The 17,759-nt window shown below is 62.0% G+C and overlaps 2 protein-coding genes across 5 annotated transcripts in view; one reads left to right on the forward strand and one right to left on the reverse strand.

Annotated features, from left to right (window-relative positions):
- The first annotated feature begins 4,499 nt into the window (after window positions 1–4,499).
- On the forward strand, window positions 4,500–6,729 carry LOC119861836 (heat shock protein beta-7-like). The gene is made up of 3 exons (XM_038417491.2): window positions 4,500–4,731; window positions 5,761–5,912; window positions 6,117–6,729. Exons 1-3 carry the CDS (start codon window positions 4,551–4,553, stop codon window positions 6,303–6,305), a joined length of 522 nt encoding a protein of 173 aa, XP_038273419.1. The 5' UTR covers window positions 4,500–4,550; the 3' UTR covers window positions 6,306–6,729.
- Window positions 6,730–7,412: 683 nt separating this feature from the next.
- CLCN2 (chloride voltage-gated channel 2) overlaps window positions 7,413–17,759 on the reverse strand; it is a 50,915-nt gene continuing 40,568 nt past the window's right edge. For 3 of the 4 annotated variants that reach the window (XM_043492058.1, XM_043492060.1, XM_043492059.1), the window contains 7 exons: window positions 13,172–13,277; window positions 13,004–13,077; window positions 12,769–12,828; window positions 10,795–10,833; window positions 9,235–9,339; window positions 8,788–8,874; window positions 7,413–8,458 (listed from right to left, as the gene is read on the reverse strand). In XM_043492058.1, coding sequence (XP_043347993.1) covers window positions 8,264–8,458; window positions 8,788–8,874; window positions 9,235–9,339; window positions 10,795–10,833; window positions 12,769–12,828; window positions 13,004–13,077; window positions 13,172–13,277 — 666 coding nt within the window. In that variant the 3' untranslated portion in view covers window positions 7,413–8,263. The remainder of the gene's footprint in view (window positions 8,459–8,787; window positions 8,875–9,234; window positions 9,340–10,794; window positions 10,834–12,768; window positions 12,829–13,003; window positions 13,078–13,171; window positions 13,278–17,759) is intronic. The other variant, XM_038416103.2, reaches the window with a different exon arrangement.

The raw sequence follows: 17,759 nt of genomic DNA on the forward strand, positions 1-17,759 counted from the left end.
CTGTGTGAGTGCCCCGGGGGAAGGGGGGGCTGGACCATGCCTTGCAGGGGCAGCACCCAGGCACTGCCAGCGGGAGCAAGACCGGGGCTGCTCGCCCTGCATTGCTCCCAGCAGCGATTCCCAGGGACAGGGCAGGGCCCCAAGCAAGGGGGCTACCTTGGGCAGTGAGAGCTGCAGCTCCTGCCCCTTCTGCTCCAGCCAAACCCCAGGCCCTAGGGAGCCCCAGCACCCATGGCCAGCCTGGGTGGGCCCAGGCCCTAGTGTGCTTGGCCTAGCCACTCTTCCCATCCCCCATGCTATGGCCTCCCCCATGCACCCAATGGCTTGTGTCCATCTCCCCCCCACCCCACCGGCTCGTTCCACCCTCCTACAGGTACGCAATGGCCTGTCATTCCCTCCCACCATGGCCTTCCCCATGCATCCAGTGGCTTCCCCCCCAAGCTATGATGTGTCTCACCCCCCAGCCTGTTCCACACTCTCCCCCCACACACAGATGCAATGGCCTGTCATTTCCCCCTCCCGCCCCCCCCCCACTCTATGGCCTTCCCCATGCACCCAATGGCTTGTATCCCCCCCGCCCCCACACACAATGGCCTGTCCCGTGTGCCCGCTGCACAGTGGCTTGTTTCCACCTCTCACACACAAAATTGCCTGCCCCCCCCCACTGTAGCCTGTTCCCTCCCCAGCCCTGCCACTGACCTGTCCAGTCCCCCCCCCGACACACACTCTATGGGCGGTTTCCCTCCCCCCCCCGGCACACACAATGGCTTGTCTCCCCCCCCCAGTGCCAGATTGCACCCTGGCCAGTTCCAGTGTCTGCTGTTATATTTACCAATGCAATTCATGAAAGCCACGGGTGGGCCATGAGCGTTGCTGCCTGGCTCCCGGGGGACCCTCTCCTCCCCAGTCCCTGATCCCCCCCACCACTTCACACTGCCCTGCAGTCCCCAAATGTGCCAAACACTCCTCCTGCAGGAGCCGGTGCAGGACCTGGGTGCAGGGAGCCCCTAGGTTATGAGGCAGCCTGCGGCCCCTGTGCTGCTCCCAGGTCCCCAGAGCTCCCAGCAAGGCCTGCCCCCTCCTGCTTTACTGGAATTCAACCAGCAGATCAAGTGCCTAAACTAGGGTTCAGGCCCGGCCTGTGGAGCTCCTGAGGAACTGACTCCGGGCAAGGGGGGGTTGCATCTGAACCCAGGGCTTGGCCCGCTCCCCAACCTGGCTCTCGAGCAGCCAGTCTGTGCCTGCACCTTGGCAGAGCGTCTGCCTGCCTCAGAGATGCCTGCTGGATGCTGAGTAGCACCGGGCATTGCCCGGGACTGCCCCAGTCTCTGGCCAGTGCATCTGCTCAGGGCCCGGGATGGGGAGTGAATGGGGGTCGAGATGTCACCGTCTCCCTGCAGAGAACGGGGGGAGAGGGGATGTGGGAGGATGTTAGCAAGCTCTTGGGCCAGAGAGTCGCTGTCCGGGGTCTAGGGATGGATCCCAGGGCACTGGGACACATTGTACTGGGAAGCTGCCTGACCCAGGGAGGCGGGCGGTGCCATTGTCCCGTCCAGGCCATGGGTCTGAGGAGGAAATGTGCCCCTAATTGGAGGGCTGATGCTGCTCCCCTAAGGCAGCAGGGACTTTCCAGCCGGGTGACATGAGGCCAAACCTGCTTCTGCCAGCGGGCACATGGCCTGCTCACAACCCAGGGGCAGGCAGCGGGGCCTGAGCGCTTGGGGACGGTGTCCCAGAATGGCTGGCAAGGTGTAGCGCTTGCAGTGACCTTGTAGCAGACAGCAGCGGGACATGGCATTAGGTTTTCTCCACTGTGCATGGTGGTTTGTTATCGCAGGGTCGCATGAGTGCTGTGGGCTGTGCATGCTGCTGTATTATTACAGGGTTGCTTGAGTGCACTGGACCATGCATGCTGCTTTGTTATTGTAGGGGTGAGCGCAAGCACTGGGCTGTGCATGCTGTTTGGTTATTGAAGGGTTGCTGACAAGTGCTGGGCTGAGCATGTTGGCTTGTTGTTGTAGGGTTGCTTGCACAAGGTCTGAGTCAAAGCCCTTTGAAGTCACTGGAACGTCTCACCTGGCTCCCCAAGGCTGTGGATTGGGCCCAGAGGCGAGCACGAGCGAGCTCTGTGCCTTCTCTGGATTGCTCGTCTGCAAGCCCCAGACCCTGCACTCCTGACAGGCTGGGCTGGAAGCTTCTCCCCAGGACCTGGTGCCTGAGCCAGCCTGAGTGGGTGGCACGGTGGGCTGCTAGATCTCAGTGCTCGGGGGGGAGGTGGTTCTCGCTGGCACGGGGAGCAACTGGCTCTTTTAACTTGGCCAGGGAACCCCAGGATTTGGGGGAGGAAGGGGAAGCTGCCCTGCTCCTCCCCAACCCTCTGCCACGGACCTCTTCAATCTTCCCTCCCATTGGAGCCAGTGGGACCCCCGGGAGATCTGGGGCAGGCTACGGTCTATATGGGCCCTTGGCAGCAGTCTCTCCTGGGGCACTCCCCACCCCACGTCTCCCCACATAGCCCAGGCCCCACTGTGCCCCACCCCGGCAGTGCCCACACACTGCTCCCCACTGCTGTTGTCGGGCAGCCCCCTCAGCAATGAGTCTGAGTCTGGTCCCAGCAGGGAGCAGGTGTTTGCATCACCCCTCCCCCACCCCGTGCCCTCACACCACGGACCCTGCCCCCCTTGCTGACAGGCTGCAGGCTCCCCTCCCTCTGAGGGACTGCAACCTCCCTCGCTCTGGGAGACACTGGCAGGTGGGCTCCCTGGGGCAGTGCTGCCACACAGATGGGCACTGCCTGCAAGGGTCTGAAATGCCCCTTCCCCCAGGAACATAAGGCAGCTCTGCCAGCCCCTGTTCCCTGCTTGGAGTGGGCGACAGAGGCCCTGTGCCAGTGTGCCAGAGGCTCGGCCGTCAGAGGGGCAGCTCCCACGCTGCAGCCGTGGGGCAGAGGTGGTGGGAGACCATGCTGGTTGCTAGCCCCTCCCGTCCGAGAGACTCTGGGCACATTCACAAACACTCCCACGTTAACCCTGCCCATGCCCAGGGCGTGGGCATCACCCTTTTATGACAGCTGGGGAAACAGAGGCACGGGGAGGGGATGGCCCAGATCCTTAAAGGTATTTAGTCATTGAATGCCCATTGAGTTCAGTGGGAGTTAGTCTCCCTCATACCCTTGCTGATCGGTGCTGAAGTGGCTTGCCCAAATGAGGAAAAGAACCCAGGAGTCCTGACCCGTAGTCATCTACCCTACCCGTTATAGCACTCTCTCTCCTAAGGAGCCTGGCTCACAAAGGGGCTGCCCCCCCTCGACATCCCAGAGAACCGAATAATGCAGCATCTGGAAGGGGAAAGGCAACTAGGAGGGGGTGGCTGGCAGCACTGGGGAATTACTAGTCCCTCGGCCTTCCCCAGCCTGCAGCAGGAGCCGGTGACTCCAATTGCACTTCACCTGAAGGGGCTATGTAGGCATGTGGCTGTGTGGTGTGCATACATGTGAGCTTGTGTTGCCCACATACAGGTGGGTGCGTGTGCACATGCATGTGAGGGCTGAGTGTGTGCATAGGCACATGGATGTGAGGGGAGATGTGTATGTGCCAGGAGGTGAAGTGTGGGTGTCCATGTCCATGCACAAATGTGAGGGGTGGTGCATGTGTGTTGCATAGGTCTGAGGGGAGATGTGTGCATACACACTGCTGCGAAGGATGTGTGTGTGTGTGTATGAGGGGGAGGAGGTGTGACCGCACGTGGATGTGAGGGGAGGGATGTGTGTGTACTCACCGATGTGAGGGGAGGGATGTGTGTGTACACACACAGATGTGATGGGCAGTGTGTGTGTAGCGGGGCAGCAGGCTGGGAGTGGGGAGGAGTGTCCCATGGACCCTGCCTTGGTCCTCAGGAGCCATCCTCGGGGCCGCGTGGCCTCGCACTGTGCCTGGGGACCGTGAGCTGCCGGCCTGGCCCTGTGGCCGCTGAGAGCCGCTCTCTGTTGTCCTGTGTCCCAGCTGCCTGTGGCCGTCCTGCCAGGCCTTTAATAAAACGAGTCTTGTTACTGCAGTGCCGTGTGGGCGCTTCCTTGGTGGGTTTCAGCCACTTCCCTCCATGGGCGTCTTGCATTCCCCAGGGGCCCAACCCAGGCGGGGACAACGGCCAGCAGGGGCCAGGGTGACCACCTCTGAGCGGGCTGGATCTCGAGGGAATGGCATCCCAGGGTCCTGCCCCCTGCGCCATAGGGTCCTGCTGAAGTACCCCAACCATGGCCAGTCCTGCCCGAGAGTCTCCCTCCCTGCTCCAAAGGGGATCCAGCCCCTTCTCCATTCCCGGGGGCTGCGGTGGCCATGGTGATGCTGTGCCCCCCCCCCACCCTCCACATGCATGCGGCCCTGCCAGGCGCTATCTGGGAACACGGCCGCCTTATCTCGCATTCCAGGGGCCGGTGCCATCGGACACCTTGCTAATTATGGGCATCTCCAGGCTCTGGCCGCCTTCCTGCCCCTCCCCTCGCTCCCTCTCCCAGCAGTGACCCATATCCTCCGCGGCCCGGCACCAGCGCCATGGCGTCCGTCAGCTCGTCCTCCACCTATCGCTCGGAGCGGATCAGCACCTACAGCCAGAACGCGCCCCCCGCCGAGCCCTGCTTCGAGCCCCGCGGGCGCTTTGGGGAGGAGGGGGACAGGAGCTCTCTGCACCACAGCCCCTTCGCCGCGCGGGCCCGGGACTCTTATGGATACACAGGTGGGGGCCATGGGTGTTGGGGGGGGACCCAACCCCACACATGCCTCAGGGTGCTACAGCCACTGCTTGCACAGGGGCAGGATGGTGGGGAGGGGCTCATGGGCTGAAGCAGGTGAGAGCCTACTACTGCTACCAGCTCGCGGAATCCCTTCTGTTGGGCGAGTGGGCAAGGCCTGTCCTTTCAGCGCGATGGTCCACGTTCAAAGCCCCTGATCATCCAGGCAGGTCCTTGCCTTTACACCCAGGGAGGGGAGGGAGATGCAGCCCCCATGGGGTCTGGGGTGGCCAGTCAGCCTCTGAAATCCCCAGAGGCCCAGGGTTGAGCTCATCCTTCGGGGTGAGGGTTCTTCATTCCAGGCCCCCCCAGCTTGTTAGCCAACCCCCCCACTCAATCCTCCCATCCCCCACTAGCCAGACCCCCCCCAGCTTGCTAGCTAGACCCCCATCCCAGCAATCATGCCCACCACCCCCGCTAGCCAGATCCCCTTCCAGCCCCCTGGCTTGCCAGCTAGATCCCCCCGACATCAATCCTCCGATCTCCAACTCACCCCCCCCCGGCTTGCTAGTCAAATCCCCCCTTGAGTCAACGCCGACAGCCAGCAGACCCCCTACCAAAAGCCAGAGAGCCCCATGAGCAGGCAGCCCCTCCCCCATGCCTGCTGCACAACTAGCCTGGTTGTCCTGAGCAAAATCAAGGGACCAGCCCCCTGCTGCAAAGGCACCTCGGGGTGACAGACCCAGCCTGAGTCACAGCCAGCACCGGCCACACTCACTGCACCAGCAGCGCACCATGGGAGGAGGCAGCTTGGCTTTCTCCCTGCCTGCCAGGTGCCAGCCCCTGCCTGCACCCCACCACTGCCCCCCGACACCCCACTGAGACCCCTCCCATAGCTCCTACTGACACCCCACTCCACCGCCACCCCCCACTGCTCGCCAGGCCCTCTCAGCACCTGCCACACGGTGCAGCCCCTGGGCCTCGGTGGGCTCCTGGGGCTTCATTTCTCCCCCTCACTGCCCCGCTCCGTGCAGGGTCTCCGGGATCTGTGCGCCCCTGCAGCCTGGGCAGCAACGTGCGAGCCGGGGACGACACGTACCAGGTGACGGCCGACGTGAGCCAGTTCGAGCCGCAGGACGTGGTGGTGACCACATACAACTATCACATCATCATCCAGGCCGAGAAGGTGAGGAGCTGGGTTCGGGGGGAGTGAACAAAGCACAGCGGGAATGGGGTGGCTGGGACAGGAGCAGGGAGTTGCCCCCCCCAGCCCCACTCCTGCCCCAGTCCCTATGGTGCCCCCTCCTGCGAGAGTCGGGGCTGAATGGGGCTGTGCTCAGCAGGAATGTGTCTTGTGCCCGCTCTCACGGGGTGTTTGTTTCCCTGGTAGGTGGCAGAGGATGGCACCATCTCCAACACGTTCACCCACAAGTGCCAGCTCCCCGAGGACATGGACCCCCTGTCTGTCAGCTGTGCCCTCACCGACGCGGGCCTGCTGGTCATCAATGCCAAGCGCGGTGTGGCTGCCAAGGCGGGCGAGACGCCCCCGCCACTGTACCGCACCGAGGTCCAGCTGTGAAGCCCCTGGGCACATCACCCGCCCCGCTCCACTCCCCCGCAACCTGACATGAGCTGAGCAGCTGCCCCGCCACCCCGCCCTCCCCAGGGCTTCTGGGAGCTCACCCTGGCACATGTGCGCTGCTAGTTGGCCACATGTGTGTCGAGGGCGGGGGCAGCCTGGTGGGACAGGCTGGCTCAATAAGGGGCCGTGCAGGCTGGGACCATGCGCTCCATGGGCCTGCCCGGCTCCATGGCTGTGGCACGCACGCTGCTCCTGCCGTGCGAAGGGCTGCCCTGGGCCAGGCTGAGCTAGTCACTCACCCAAGCCCGTTGCACTGGGGGGGTCCCTGGGTGCCATCCTGTGGGGGGCCTGTGCTACTAGCTCCCAGCACCTGGCTGGTGTCTCACCCTGGCTCATGTTTGGAATAAAGGTTTCTCCCACCCAAGGCTGCATCTGGGCCATTCCTCCTGGCTTGTGGCTTGCTCCAGCCCCCCCCATGCACTCTGGGCGCTCACCCTCCCCTTGGTACAACACAGCAGCCTCCTGGGCTGGTGACTCATGTCTCAGCCCCTTACCCCAACTCGCCAGGACCCTGCATCCCGCAACCCCCCCCCGTGCGCTCCAGCCGCTCCCTGAACCCGCTGCTGGCTGCAAAGCTGCCTCCAGGTGGTGCCGGCCCAGGGAGCGGGGCCAGCCGGCATGGGGAGCTCTCCACCCCAGGGCCAGCGCCAGCTGGGCTCCCCCAGCAGGGAGCACACAGGCCCCTCGTTTGGCAGTGAAGGGACAGGGAGACCCAATCCACAGCAGCGTGGGGAAGGCCAGGCCTGTTGCCAGCCTATCTTGGGCGTGGGGAGGGCTGCACGGTCAAACCCGCCAAGCCCACCCGGCCCCCAGCTGTTTCGGTGCAGCAGCAGCTCCCTCCAGTGGCTGGTTGGGGTAGGAGCGGCACACAGCTCCCCCCCCAGCCCCGTCCCCTTTGCTGTTGCAAGGCTGTTGGTGCCCGGCTCTGGCTGGCTCCTCTTGCCCCAGCTGGTGCCAGGCTGTAGCAATGTGCCCCACTCCCCCAGCCCAGGTGCATCAGAGGCACCTGGCACGCAGCAGCCACCCGTTGAGTTACTTTATTGCTCTATTTATAAAGTCCTTTTATTAAATTAATATAAAAATCTCTGTATTTACATCCTGGCCCACGCAGGGCCCAGAGAGACTCGGTCGCTGCCCGTCCCTGGCTCCGAGCCCCTGGGACCCTGCCCAGGGCCAGGCAAAAGCAGCCATGCCGGGGAGGGGGCTCAGTGAGACTGGCAGGGGGGGTGCTTGCGCTGTTCACCCTGGGCGCCAAGCCAAACTCCCCTCTGGCCTCAGCTAAGCCCAGCTGCCCTCTCCCCACTGCGCCCTTGCCCCGTACCACAAACCACCCCCAGAGGTAGTATGATTGACAGACTCGACGGGAGATTGAATAGGGAGTGGGGGGCCTGCAGCTCAGGACTGAGAAGCACCGGCAGGTCGAGCCAAAGGGGAGGGCTGTGGGTTGGGATTCAGGGGCACTGGCTGAGCTGGGGCTGGAGGGCCCAGGGGTGAGACAGTTGCAGAGTCGGGGGCGAGGGGATTAGCACTCAGTGCTGTTTGGGGACCAAGTGGCCCCTGGCAGTTGGGGGTGGTGCTGGATATTGCATTCTGCCCCCAGGAGCCCTGCGCCAGCTTCCCAGAGAACCTCGCATGCGGAGCCCAGGGGCTAGTCTTGGTTCACCCTTCCTCTTCACCACACAGGGGCTGCCGGGGCAGCTCCCGGGGCAGGGCTGATGGCAGTGGCTTGCTGGAGCTCTGGCTCCTCCTCTGGCAGGCGGCGAGTCTGGCCGTGCAGGGTGCCAGGGCTGCAGGCACAAAGGTGCAGTGGCACCGGTGCCACCGCCACAGGGGCTGGCAGTGTCTGTTGTGTCCATCAGCAGCTGGGGCCGGGTTCTACCCGCCGGCCCCACCCCTCATTGGCACTTGTCGTCCGGCTCAGAGGGGCTGGACTCGCGGGGGATGGAGAGGCGCCGGCGCCGGTCCCACAGCTGGTGGATGTCCGTGGTCTCCATCTCACTGCTGCTGGCAGTGCTGTCCCGGAAGCTGGCCAGGGGCGGGCGGACTTTCACGCCCTTGGCAGTGACTGAGCCCTCGATGGCCTTACGCAGCTAGGGGCAGACAAGGCTCAGCAATGCGGCATGAGGCACCCTCCCCGCCCATGTCCCCAGCTGCATGAGGGCACCTGGGACCCTTCTCCCCCACCCCCAGCTGCAGGAAGCACAGGGGGAGGGGTGTGTGTGTGCAGGAGGGTCTCCAGAGACACCCTTCCCGGAGGTTGGTGGCACCCTATGGTCTGGGGCTCAGGGTGGGGGGAAGGCACCATTGCTCACTCCCCAGGAGGGCTCAGGGGTTCTGTTTCTGCCTCCATGTGATGAGTCCCATAGGGCTGATTCCCCCCCTCCTGGGGTGTTTGGGAGGTGCCCCAGGACTTGCTCACCTCTTTGAGGGACACCATGCCAACGAGGCGCCCAATGCTGGTCACATACGCGTGGTCCACGCCCAGGAGTGAGAAGATGGTGTGAGTCTGCAACAAAGACGGGGCTCAGGGTCTGCGGGGCGGGGAGCTGGCCAGGCCCCACTGGGGCTTGGGCCCACAGGGCTGGGAGAGCCAGAGGGGACCCCGCACTGGGGGAGTCTGCTGAGATGCAGCCCTACGCACACTGCAGAGGATGTGGGGGGTGGATCTGCAGGGTTCAGAGCTGAACCAGCCATGCCAACGTGGGGAAGGGGGAAGGGGCAATATTGATGAGCTCGGGGAACCAGGCCCCAGGGCAGAGGACACCAGATGGAGAGCTGGGCTCAGGCTGTCAATGCACCCCTGTGCTGTGCACATGCAGCCAGCTGCCGGGCGCCCCAAGGAGCACGGGACCCATGCGCACCCCACCTTGTGCAGGGAGGTGCTCTCCACCAGCTGGAAGGGAGCAGGGTCAATCTTGCTGTTGTTGAAGTTCACGGGCTGGTCCAGCTGCTGCTTCTCCCACTCCATGATCTGAAAGGCAGAAGGGGGGCCGTGAGCGCCAGAGACAGGGGGGAGAGGTGGGGTGGGCCTCAACAGATGGGCAGGGCAGACCAAAGCCCAGTGCTCTCCCAACGCTCCACCTGCAGCCCTATGCCCTGCCCAAGGCGGGGAGGGGGGGAGGAGGTTAGGGAGGTCACTGCCTGGCTCAGGGGCAGGGAACAGGACACATGGAGGTGACAGCTTTGATCCAGGCCCAGGACCGGGGGACTGGCTGGATATGGCGGGTGGGGAATGGGACACGCAGCCTTTCCCCCTAGAGGACGCTGGCTCCGATCTGGCCCCAGGGTGGAGGACTGGCCAGCTCAGGGGATGGGGAATGGGACGCCCGCTCTAGGGGGTGATGGCCTGGATCCAGCCCCACGGGAGCAGGCCCTGTTGGTTACTGGGGGTTGGGCGCTAGCTCGACAGCCCCCCGGCAGGTGCCCGACTGTCACTCCTGGCCCCGCTCAGCACAAGGCCAAGGCTGCCTGGGCCCATGGGCAGAGCCTCCTCACCCTCAGCTGCACGGGGAAGCAGGCTCCCCTGGCGGAAGCGGGCATCCCAGCCGTGCTGCCTGTGGCCCAGCAGGGTGGCGCATGCGGCTTCCCCCGACCTGCGGGGGCTATTCTAGCCCAGCCCCTGCCATCAGCCACTGCCGCAGTGGGACCTGGATCCTCTGCCTGGTATCTGCACAGGAGCCTCGCAGCAGAGTGGCCTGGGTGAGGACACTCGCCCCACACCTGGGGGGCTCCTCCTCCCCTCCCCAGTGCCCAGGGCCTCCCCCTGGGCCCTGCCTGGCCAGGTTTTGCCCATGGAGGGGCAGCTCTGACAACGTTTAATGCGAGGGAATTGAGGAGATCCTTTCCCAGCTGCCTCCACCTACAGGACTGAGCCTCTCCAGCCAGTCCCTCTCTCCTCCTCTCCTTGTCCCCCCATCCCCTCCCTTTCTCCACTGGACCCATGGGCAGAATGGGGGAGGGGAAGAGCAGGGGGAGGGATTGCCCTGCCTCCAGCCCCCTGGAGAGCAGTGCTGGGCAGGGGCCCTGGGGAGCAGGACAATGGCTGGGGCAGGAGGGGCATATTCGCTGGGCGAGTGACATGGGTGGTGCCATGAGGACTTGGCAAGGCAGAGCAGGTTCCCCAGGGCCTGGCGACCCCCAAGCTGTTGAGGGGTGGTCCCCTCACTGCGCCCAGGAAGTGTGGGCTTCAGCAGAGCCGGGAGAGCAGGGCAGACGGATCCCTTTGCTCTGTGCCAGCTGGCCTAGGGGCAGCTCCTGACCAAGGGGTGAGGGAGACTCAGCCCTGGGCATCCCACCAGTGTGGCCCTCACCCTGGGGAGGGATAGGGCCCAGCTGGCCTGGCCCCCAGGAAAGGGCTCAGGGCCCTCCCATCTGCAGGGTGCCACAGAGGCAGGGCCTGGCGCATGGTGCACCTGCTGGCACTCACCTCAGAGGGACTCATCTCGCCAGACAGCTCATACTGGTCCTGCAAGGGAGGGAGGGAGGCGGAGTGTTAGCCAGGCTTTGGGGACGTGGAGCCGGTGTGTGCCACGGAGCCAGGGTGGGCATGACTGTGCCATAGCGGGCACTGACCAGGTGAGCTTGGGGCTCCCTCCAGCCTCCCGTCTCAGAGCACAGTGCCGATTGTGGGCAAGGAGCAACCCGGTCCACCAACACTCCCTTCTGCACCCAGATCCCCACTCTTCCCCCTTCAGCCCAGCTCAGCTCCCTCGCCCTGCCTTGTCTCAGGCCCCTCACACTGCCCTGTTTGAGCCTGGATTTCCCCCCTCCCCATGTCCTGCACCCCAGCTCCCCTGACTCTGGCTCTGCAGGATGCTGCTGGCCACAGAAGCCAGGCTGCACCCCTCCCCCCACTCAGCTCCCCCTCGACGCCCCAGATACCTGCTCTCCACACTCCCTCTCCCCATGCTGCTCCAGAGCTCACTCCTCTGCTGCATGGAGTGGTCTCCCGGCCTACCCTGCCTGAGGCAGGGGTTCAGGCCCTAGCCTGGGAGCTGCAGGTTCTAGTCCCTGCCCCGCCATATACTCCCCTTTGGTGAGTCTCCCAAGCCCAGAGGCCCAAGGTATTTAGACACTGAACTTCCATCCCATCCATGTCAATGGAGGTTAGGAGCCCAAATACCTCGGAGGGTCTGGGCCTTTGTCCGTCTGTGCCTCAGGTCCCATCCAGCGCTCAGCTGCTCTTGGGTCAAGGGCAGAAGCAGGGGGATCTGCCTCTCTGGTTTCCCTGCCCGAGCGGGAGCCGGCTGCAGTGTTACTCCCCCTGCCAGCTGGCCGCCTCCCCTCGCTCCCGGCCTCCTACACCGGGGGGGGGGGCCTCCCGTGAACACACTCCAAGCTCAGCCCCCTCCCCTGAAAACTGATCCTACACTCCAAGGAGCGGTACCCCTCTCACAAGGGGCTGCACGTAGTTGGGGGCGCCTGGCTCTAGGGAGGGATCACAGGCCCCTTTACGCTGGCAGCCCCTCGCTGCTCACAGCCTGGCGCGCCCTCAGCCAAGCTCCTCTGCCCGTCAGGCTCCCGGAGCCGCCTCTGCAGTCTGGCTCATCCCAGGCCAGAGAGGCACCGGCTCCACTGCCCCACCGGGAGGGGAGCACCCACAGGCGTAAATCGGGAGATCTCACTGGGGGGAGGGGAGGTAGATCAGCGGGGGAAGGAGCGATGATCAAGGATGCACTAATTTCCGAGTGGATCGTCGCTGGATTGGTCGGTTGGAAGGAGCATTAAAAGGCTTTCATTGGATCAGCTGGGAGAGGGGAATCAGATCAGATCAGGAGGTATTGATTGCTGATTGGCTGGTAGGAGTGGATCATTGCCAGATTAGTCATTGGAAGGAGCGTTATTAGGCTCCCACTGGATCAGCTGGGAGAAGGTGAAATGGGATGGGGGGGTCAGATCAGGGACCATACTGTGCTGAAAGTCCCCAGAGCTCAGGATGGCTCCAGGAGTGGAGCGGGGTGTCTGTGTGGGGGGGATGGACATAGGAACTCAGCTCTCCTTGCCCATCCTTTGCACGTGGCAGACAGGCTGTATGGGGGCAGGGCAGGCAGCGGCCGGGGCCAGTCTCTGCAACACGGGGATGCTTCTGCTTCTTGCCTCTTGGGCCACCCTGATCGTCACCCGTGCGCTGGGAGACAGGACACCTGGGTTCTATCCCTGGCTCAGCCGCTGCCTGGCTGCATGTCCCTCCCTGCCTTTGCACCTCGGTTTCCCCACCGGTAAGCAGGTGTGGTGACCCCACAGCAGGGCCTGGGGATTAATTAAGGTGTGCCGGAAAGGGCTCTGCAGGTGGAAATCCTGAGGGAGGCTGCAGATGGTTGGAGGTGTGGGGTGCCCTCAGCACAGTATGGGGGAGGGTGGTGCCTGGTCTGTGGTTGGCCAAGGCGTGGCACACACTTACCGCGAGGGAAATGCGGACGCGCTTCAACTTGCGCTTTTCGGGTGGTGCTGAATTCTCAGCCTTTTTAGCCACGAGAAAAACAGGAGAGAAGACAGAGGCATTATGGGAAACTACAGCATCCTGGCCGGGCGCCATCGCCCCAGGGCCTCGGGTGGGGGCTGGGCACAGAGCAGGGGCCAAGGTGTCATGGTGGTGGGGAACACCGTCCGGGAGGAGGGGAGTGGGGGGCACTCACCTCAGTGGGCTCCATGGCAGTGCTGGTGCAGAAGAGGCTCTTGAGGGCAATGCCCAAGTGATCTGGGCTCCTGGCTGGGGACACACAAGCAGAGAAACCGTTAGTGCAAAGGGCAGCAAGCCGGGAGCTTGGCTGGCATTATGGGGCCCACGGGAACAGGGAGCTCACCTGTGGGGCTCTCCACCAAGCTGCTGGGACTTCGCTTGAGTGCCGGCTTCAGGGGCTTGCGGGACTCTCCGTGTGACGGGGCTGATGACGATTCCGCCGTGCTGATCTGGGGGCAGCATATACAGGGGGCTTGAACCAGCACCTGAGCGTGGTAGGGTGGGAGTGGGGCGAGTCCAGGGCATCCCACCCCCAGTTCAGCAGGGGTGGGGGGGGGCAGAATATCCCATAACCAGCCAGATGGGATGGGGAACCATGGGCCTGGGGCACCCCATCCAGCCCAGCCCAGTTCAGGGAGGCATAGTTCTGGGCTGCCCCATCACCAGGCCAATCCAGAGCAGCCCAGGCCAGAGGGAGGGCGGATAGGCAGGGGCCCAAGGTGCACCATCCAGGCCAGGAAGATTCAGGCCAGGGACCTGCGCTCACAGCCAGCCCAGACTTGACCAGATTGGCATGAGGAACGGGCGGGGGGGCACTCCCAGACAGAAGCCTCACAAAGGCCTGGGAGTGCTGGGCGTGTTGGGGTTTCCAGCCAGTGGTTCCCTGCGTGGCAGTGGTGTGAGGGTGTGTGACGAAGCGGGACTATTCATAATGTTTTCTCTGAATAGTGTGGGGGTGCCTCAGTTTCCCCATGCAGTTCTTAAGTATCTAGGGGGTGGGATAAGGGTGTATGAGCATTGCAGAGCCCTAGAGGGGAGGTGCATGCAGGGGTCTGGACACAGAGAATGGCCGACACCCTGTTTCCTGACAACTGATGGCCTGGGCCCTTCCCCCCTGCAAGGTGAGAGCTACAGGATTGGAGAACAAAGGAATCAGGTGCCCTCCTGGCCTGGGAAAGGGACAAAGCCCAGAGAAGGAGGGGGCTGGAGAGAGTTTCAGTTTGGGGCTGGCTGGGGACATGGAGTGAAGTGCAGACGGGGTTGTCTGGCTCACTGCCCCCCAGAATGAACTCAGCTGAGGAGTCCTATTTTCTGCACCTACAAGCTCTGTTTTAGACCATGTTCCTGTTGTGTAATAAACCATCTGTTTTACTGGCTGACTGAGAGTCACGTCTGACTGCGGAGTTGGGGTGCAGGACCCTATGGCTTCCCCAGGACTCTGCCTGGGTGGACTTGCTGTGGGAAGCGCATGGAGGGGCAGAGGATGCTGAATGCTCTGAGGTCAGACCCAGGAAGGGGGAAGTTGTGAGCTGTGTGTCCTGCAGACAGGCTACTCCCAGAAAGGACACTTCCCCAGAGTCCTGACTGGCTTCGTAGGGAGCAGTTCCAGAGCATCGCCAGGGGGACTCCATGACAACTGGTGGCAGCGGTGGGATGTACTGCACCCCCTGCATGGTGCTTCCTGCAGTAAGTGACTGGGGAGCAGTAAAGCGAAGGGGTATTGATGAGGACTAGGCGTGTTGAAGGCTCAGAGAGGAGTGGTTTTGGGGGGCGGTTAACCCCTGGGAGTGTGTGACCAGTGAGAAGGACTCTGCAGTAATGGGGTCCCCCTGGGGACTGTGGTGAGCAGTCTCAGGGGTGGAGGAGCCTGTGGCTTGGCCCTGAGAGAGAGAAGGACTTTTGCAGTAACAGGGTTCCCCTGGGGATTGCAGCGAGCAGTCCCAGGGGTGGAGGAGTCTGCAGCTCGACCCTGGCAAAGAGGTGGTGACCTCGAGAAGGGCTGGCACACTAGGGGTTCTCCCTGGAAACCGTGGGGAGCTGAGAGCACAGAGGTCTGTGAGTCCACAACAACTTGGGAAGAGCGGAGTGATGGCCTGTCACCATCTCCTTAAGAAGGACATTGTAGCCCTGTGCAGAAAGAGAGGGTTGAGCATTGGAAAGTTCACCAAAGCACAGTTAATTGTGCAGCTGGAGGAGGATGATCACTCTAAGGAACAGATTCCTGACCCCAATGGGGCTACAGCAGGATCTGGGAGCAGCTGGAGTGGTAGCCAGGCATCCCCAAGACTCCTGTCCCTGACCAGATGGGGGTCTTCACGATCGGGTTCCCCATCGGGGGATCGGAGACGGACGGGATTGGAGCTGAGTCTGAGAGAGCGGGAGGACTGTGAGAGACAGCGAGAGCCTGAGAAAGAGCTGCAGAAGCAGCAGCAGCATGAACTGGCGATGGTGGAGCGGAGAGGCAGAGGGGACCTCCTGGGGTGAGCAGGGATAGACCCCGGGGTGCCAATTCCACAGGGAACCTCAATACTAAATTGCTGCCCCTGGTTAAGGGGGGGGCTGTGGATGCCCACCTCACTGCCTGTGAGCAGTCTGGTGATTTGATCGAGGGGTGTGGAAAAGCCCTGTGGAAAAGCCCCAGTGTCTGACTCCCTTCCTTGCTGGGTCCCAGATCATAGACTCCGTCAGCCAGATGGGTGGGGAGGTGGACAGGCTCCCACTTCTGACCCCAACCTATATGTCTGTGTGAAGTCTCCTGGGCTCAGGCCCCTTGGACCCCCAGTGGGAGCGGAAGGTGATGGTCAATGGGGAGACATTCCTGGGGTAGCGAGATCCTGGGACAGAGAGAACTGTTGTCAGGCCCCTGGTGGTGCAGCCTCAGATGCTGAGGGGCTGGGTGAGCTGGGTGAGGGTCCCAGGGATGAAGCCCCTCGCCCTGCCTATGGCCCAGATCCCTGTGCAGACCCAGGAGAGGTCAGGCTGGCTGGCTGTTGGGGTTCTCCAGGATACCAGCTGCAAGACCCTGTTGTGGGGTGACTGTGTCTCTTTGGGACAGGATACTGGCCCTGATCCTGTAAGGGCCAAGGGTTTGAATTTGAATCCAGGGAATGAATTGGCAGAGAGGGAAATGGTCAGTGAAAATGCAGGTGACCTGGCTGGCAGCACGGAGAAGCTGCTAGGCTCAGGCTACCTGTCTTCCTGTAACCAGACCCCTGGGGCCGGGTGGGACAGAGAGATGCTCCCTGCCCCCTTGCACACCGGAGAGGGGGCTCACGCTGGCTCTAATGCAGTGAGGAAAGCAGGGAGCTCGCTGCCTATCCCCACTGGGACAGCAAGGGCAGCGCTGAGCACAGTGGGAGCTGAGACCCCAGCTGAGTGGGGGGAGACACAGGCAGGGCAGGGGATCTGTTGGGAGTGGCAAGGTGCTTGGTAAGGAAAGTTTGGATGAGCCTAGGCAGCCTTGTGAGCTGATGGCTTTGTCTAGTCAGCAGTTGGGGAAGGCGAGGAGAGTGGAAGACGAGTGTCCCTGCACCTTACCTGTTAGCTGGGTGGAGAATTGGGACAGGGAAGGAAATGTGCCTGTGTCTGTCAGGGGTATTGACTTGCCTGTGGAGGGAGCTACCCTGATCTCCAAGCAGTTGTCTGTGAACAGCCCTGTGTGCTGGGACCAGGGGACTGAGATCCCGAGCTGTGTGTCTGGTAAAGGAGAAAGTGTGTCCAGCTCTTCTTTGTCTGTGGAGCAGACAGAAGGGGCCTTTCAGCCTGTGATGGTTGAGAATAGTGCAGCTGTCTCAGAGTTGGTTCTGGATTCAGCTAAAGCCCAGGAAGGGAATAGTCCTAAGTTTGTGTCTGCTCGGGAGAATGGCCCTGTAACTAGGTCGCATCCAGATAGGGTCTATGTAAAATCCCAGAGACCAGACAATTCTGGTGCTTGTAGTTTGCCTGTTGCTAGTGTGTTGTTGGGAAAGGGTGTAGCAACTCTGTCTAGTCAGGGTGAGATCCTAGCCAGGGCACAAGGAGAGCAGAAAGGTGATTTAATTGTGTTACCTACTGATGGTGTGGAAACCTGTAGCGAGAAGGAAAAGATTCCTGAACTTGTGTGTGGCAAAGGGAAGGAGAATGCTTCTAACCTTTTATCTAGGAAGTCTGTAAGTTTGCATGAAAGGGGATTGTGTAGGAATCCGCCTGATGGGCCAGAGGTAATTCTGGATGTAAGTGAGACCCAGAAAGAGTCTGTTGTTGCTCAGGAAAGTGTTCCTCTAGAGCAAGCCCTAGGTGAAGAGGGTAAGGGCAGTATTTCTGTGAAGGGTGAATTGTTGCATAGAAAAGCCCCTAGGGAAAGGAATCCTCATGGAGTCTTTTCAAGCAGTTTACTGCAACTGAAGGGTGGGAAAGTGATTTAATCAAGAAAGTTTCAGTTCCTAAGAGCCAGAAATTTTCAGTTGTGAATGGATCCACTGACTTTCCTCTTGAAAGATCCAGTGTGGATAGCTTTGAGAAGGTCTCAGATGGAGTGAAAGCTGTTAAGAAAGTTAAACAGTCCTCTAACCAAGTGGCTGTGTTTGGCCAGATTGTTGGGGAGACAAGGTTGTTGAGAAAGGGATGTCTCCATGCTAGTTCTGTAAGAGAACAGTATGTGGCCCAGGTCAAGATGGGGGCTCTTAACCAAGAGAGCCCAAATTGCAGGCCTCCAGACTGGAGCACTGGGAGAAGACCTGATCCCAGTTTGACCCCCGGGGGTTTTGGGGTGGCAAAAGGGCACAGGCTGCAAAAACTTTCCCGCATGCGAGTGCTATCGACCACCCCCAACCTAAGGGAGGGCGTGAAACTGGAAGGGCCTGGTGTAACTCCCACCAAGGAATGGGAGAGATGCTGGGGCATCCATGGGAATGTTGGTGGCTTTGAACTTCCCCAGGTCACCAGCTAAAGTG

The sequence above is a fragment of the Dermochelys coriacea genome, chromosome 9, assembly GCF_009764565.3.
Source record: "Dermochelys coriacea isolate rDerCor1 chromosome 9, rDerCor1.pri.v4, whole genome shotgun sequence".
In the NCBI taxonomy this organism is placed as follows: Eukaryota; Metazoa; Chordata; order Testudines; family Dermochelyidae; genus Dermochelys; species Dermochelys coriacea.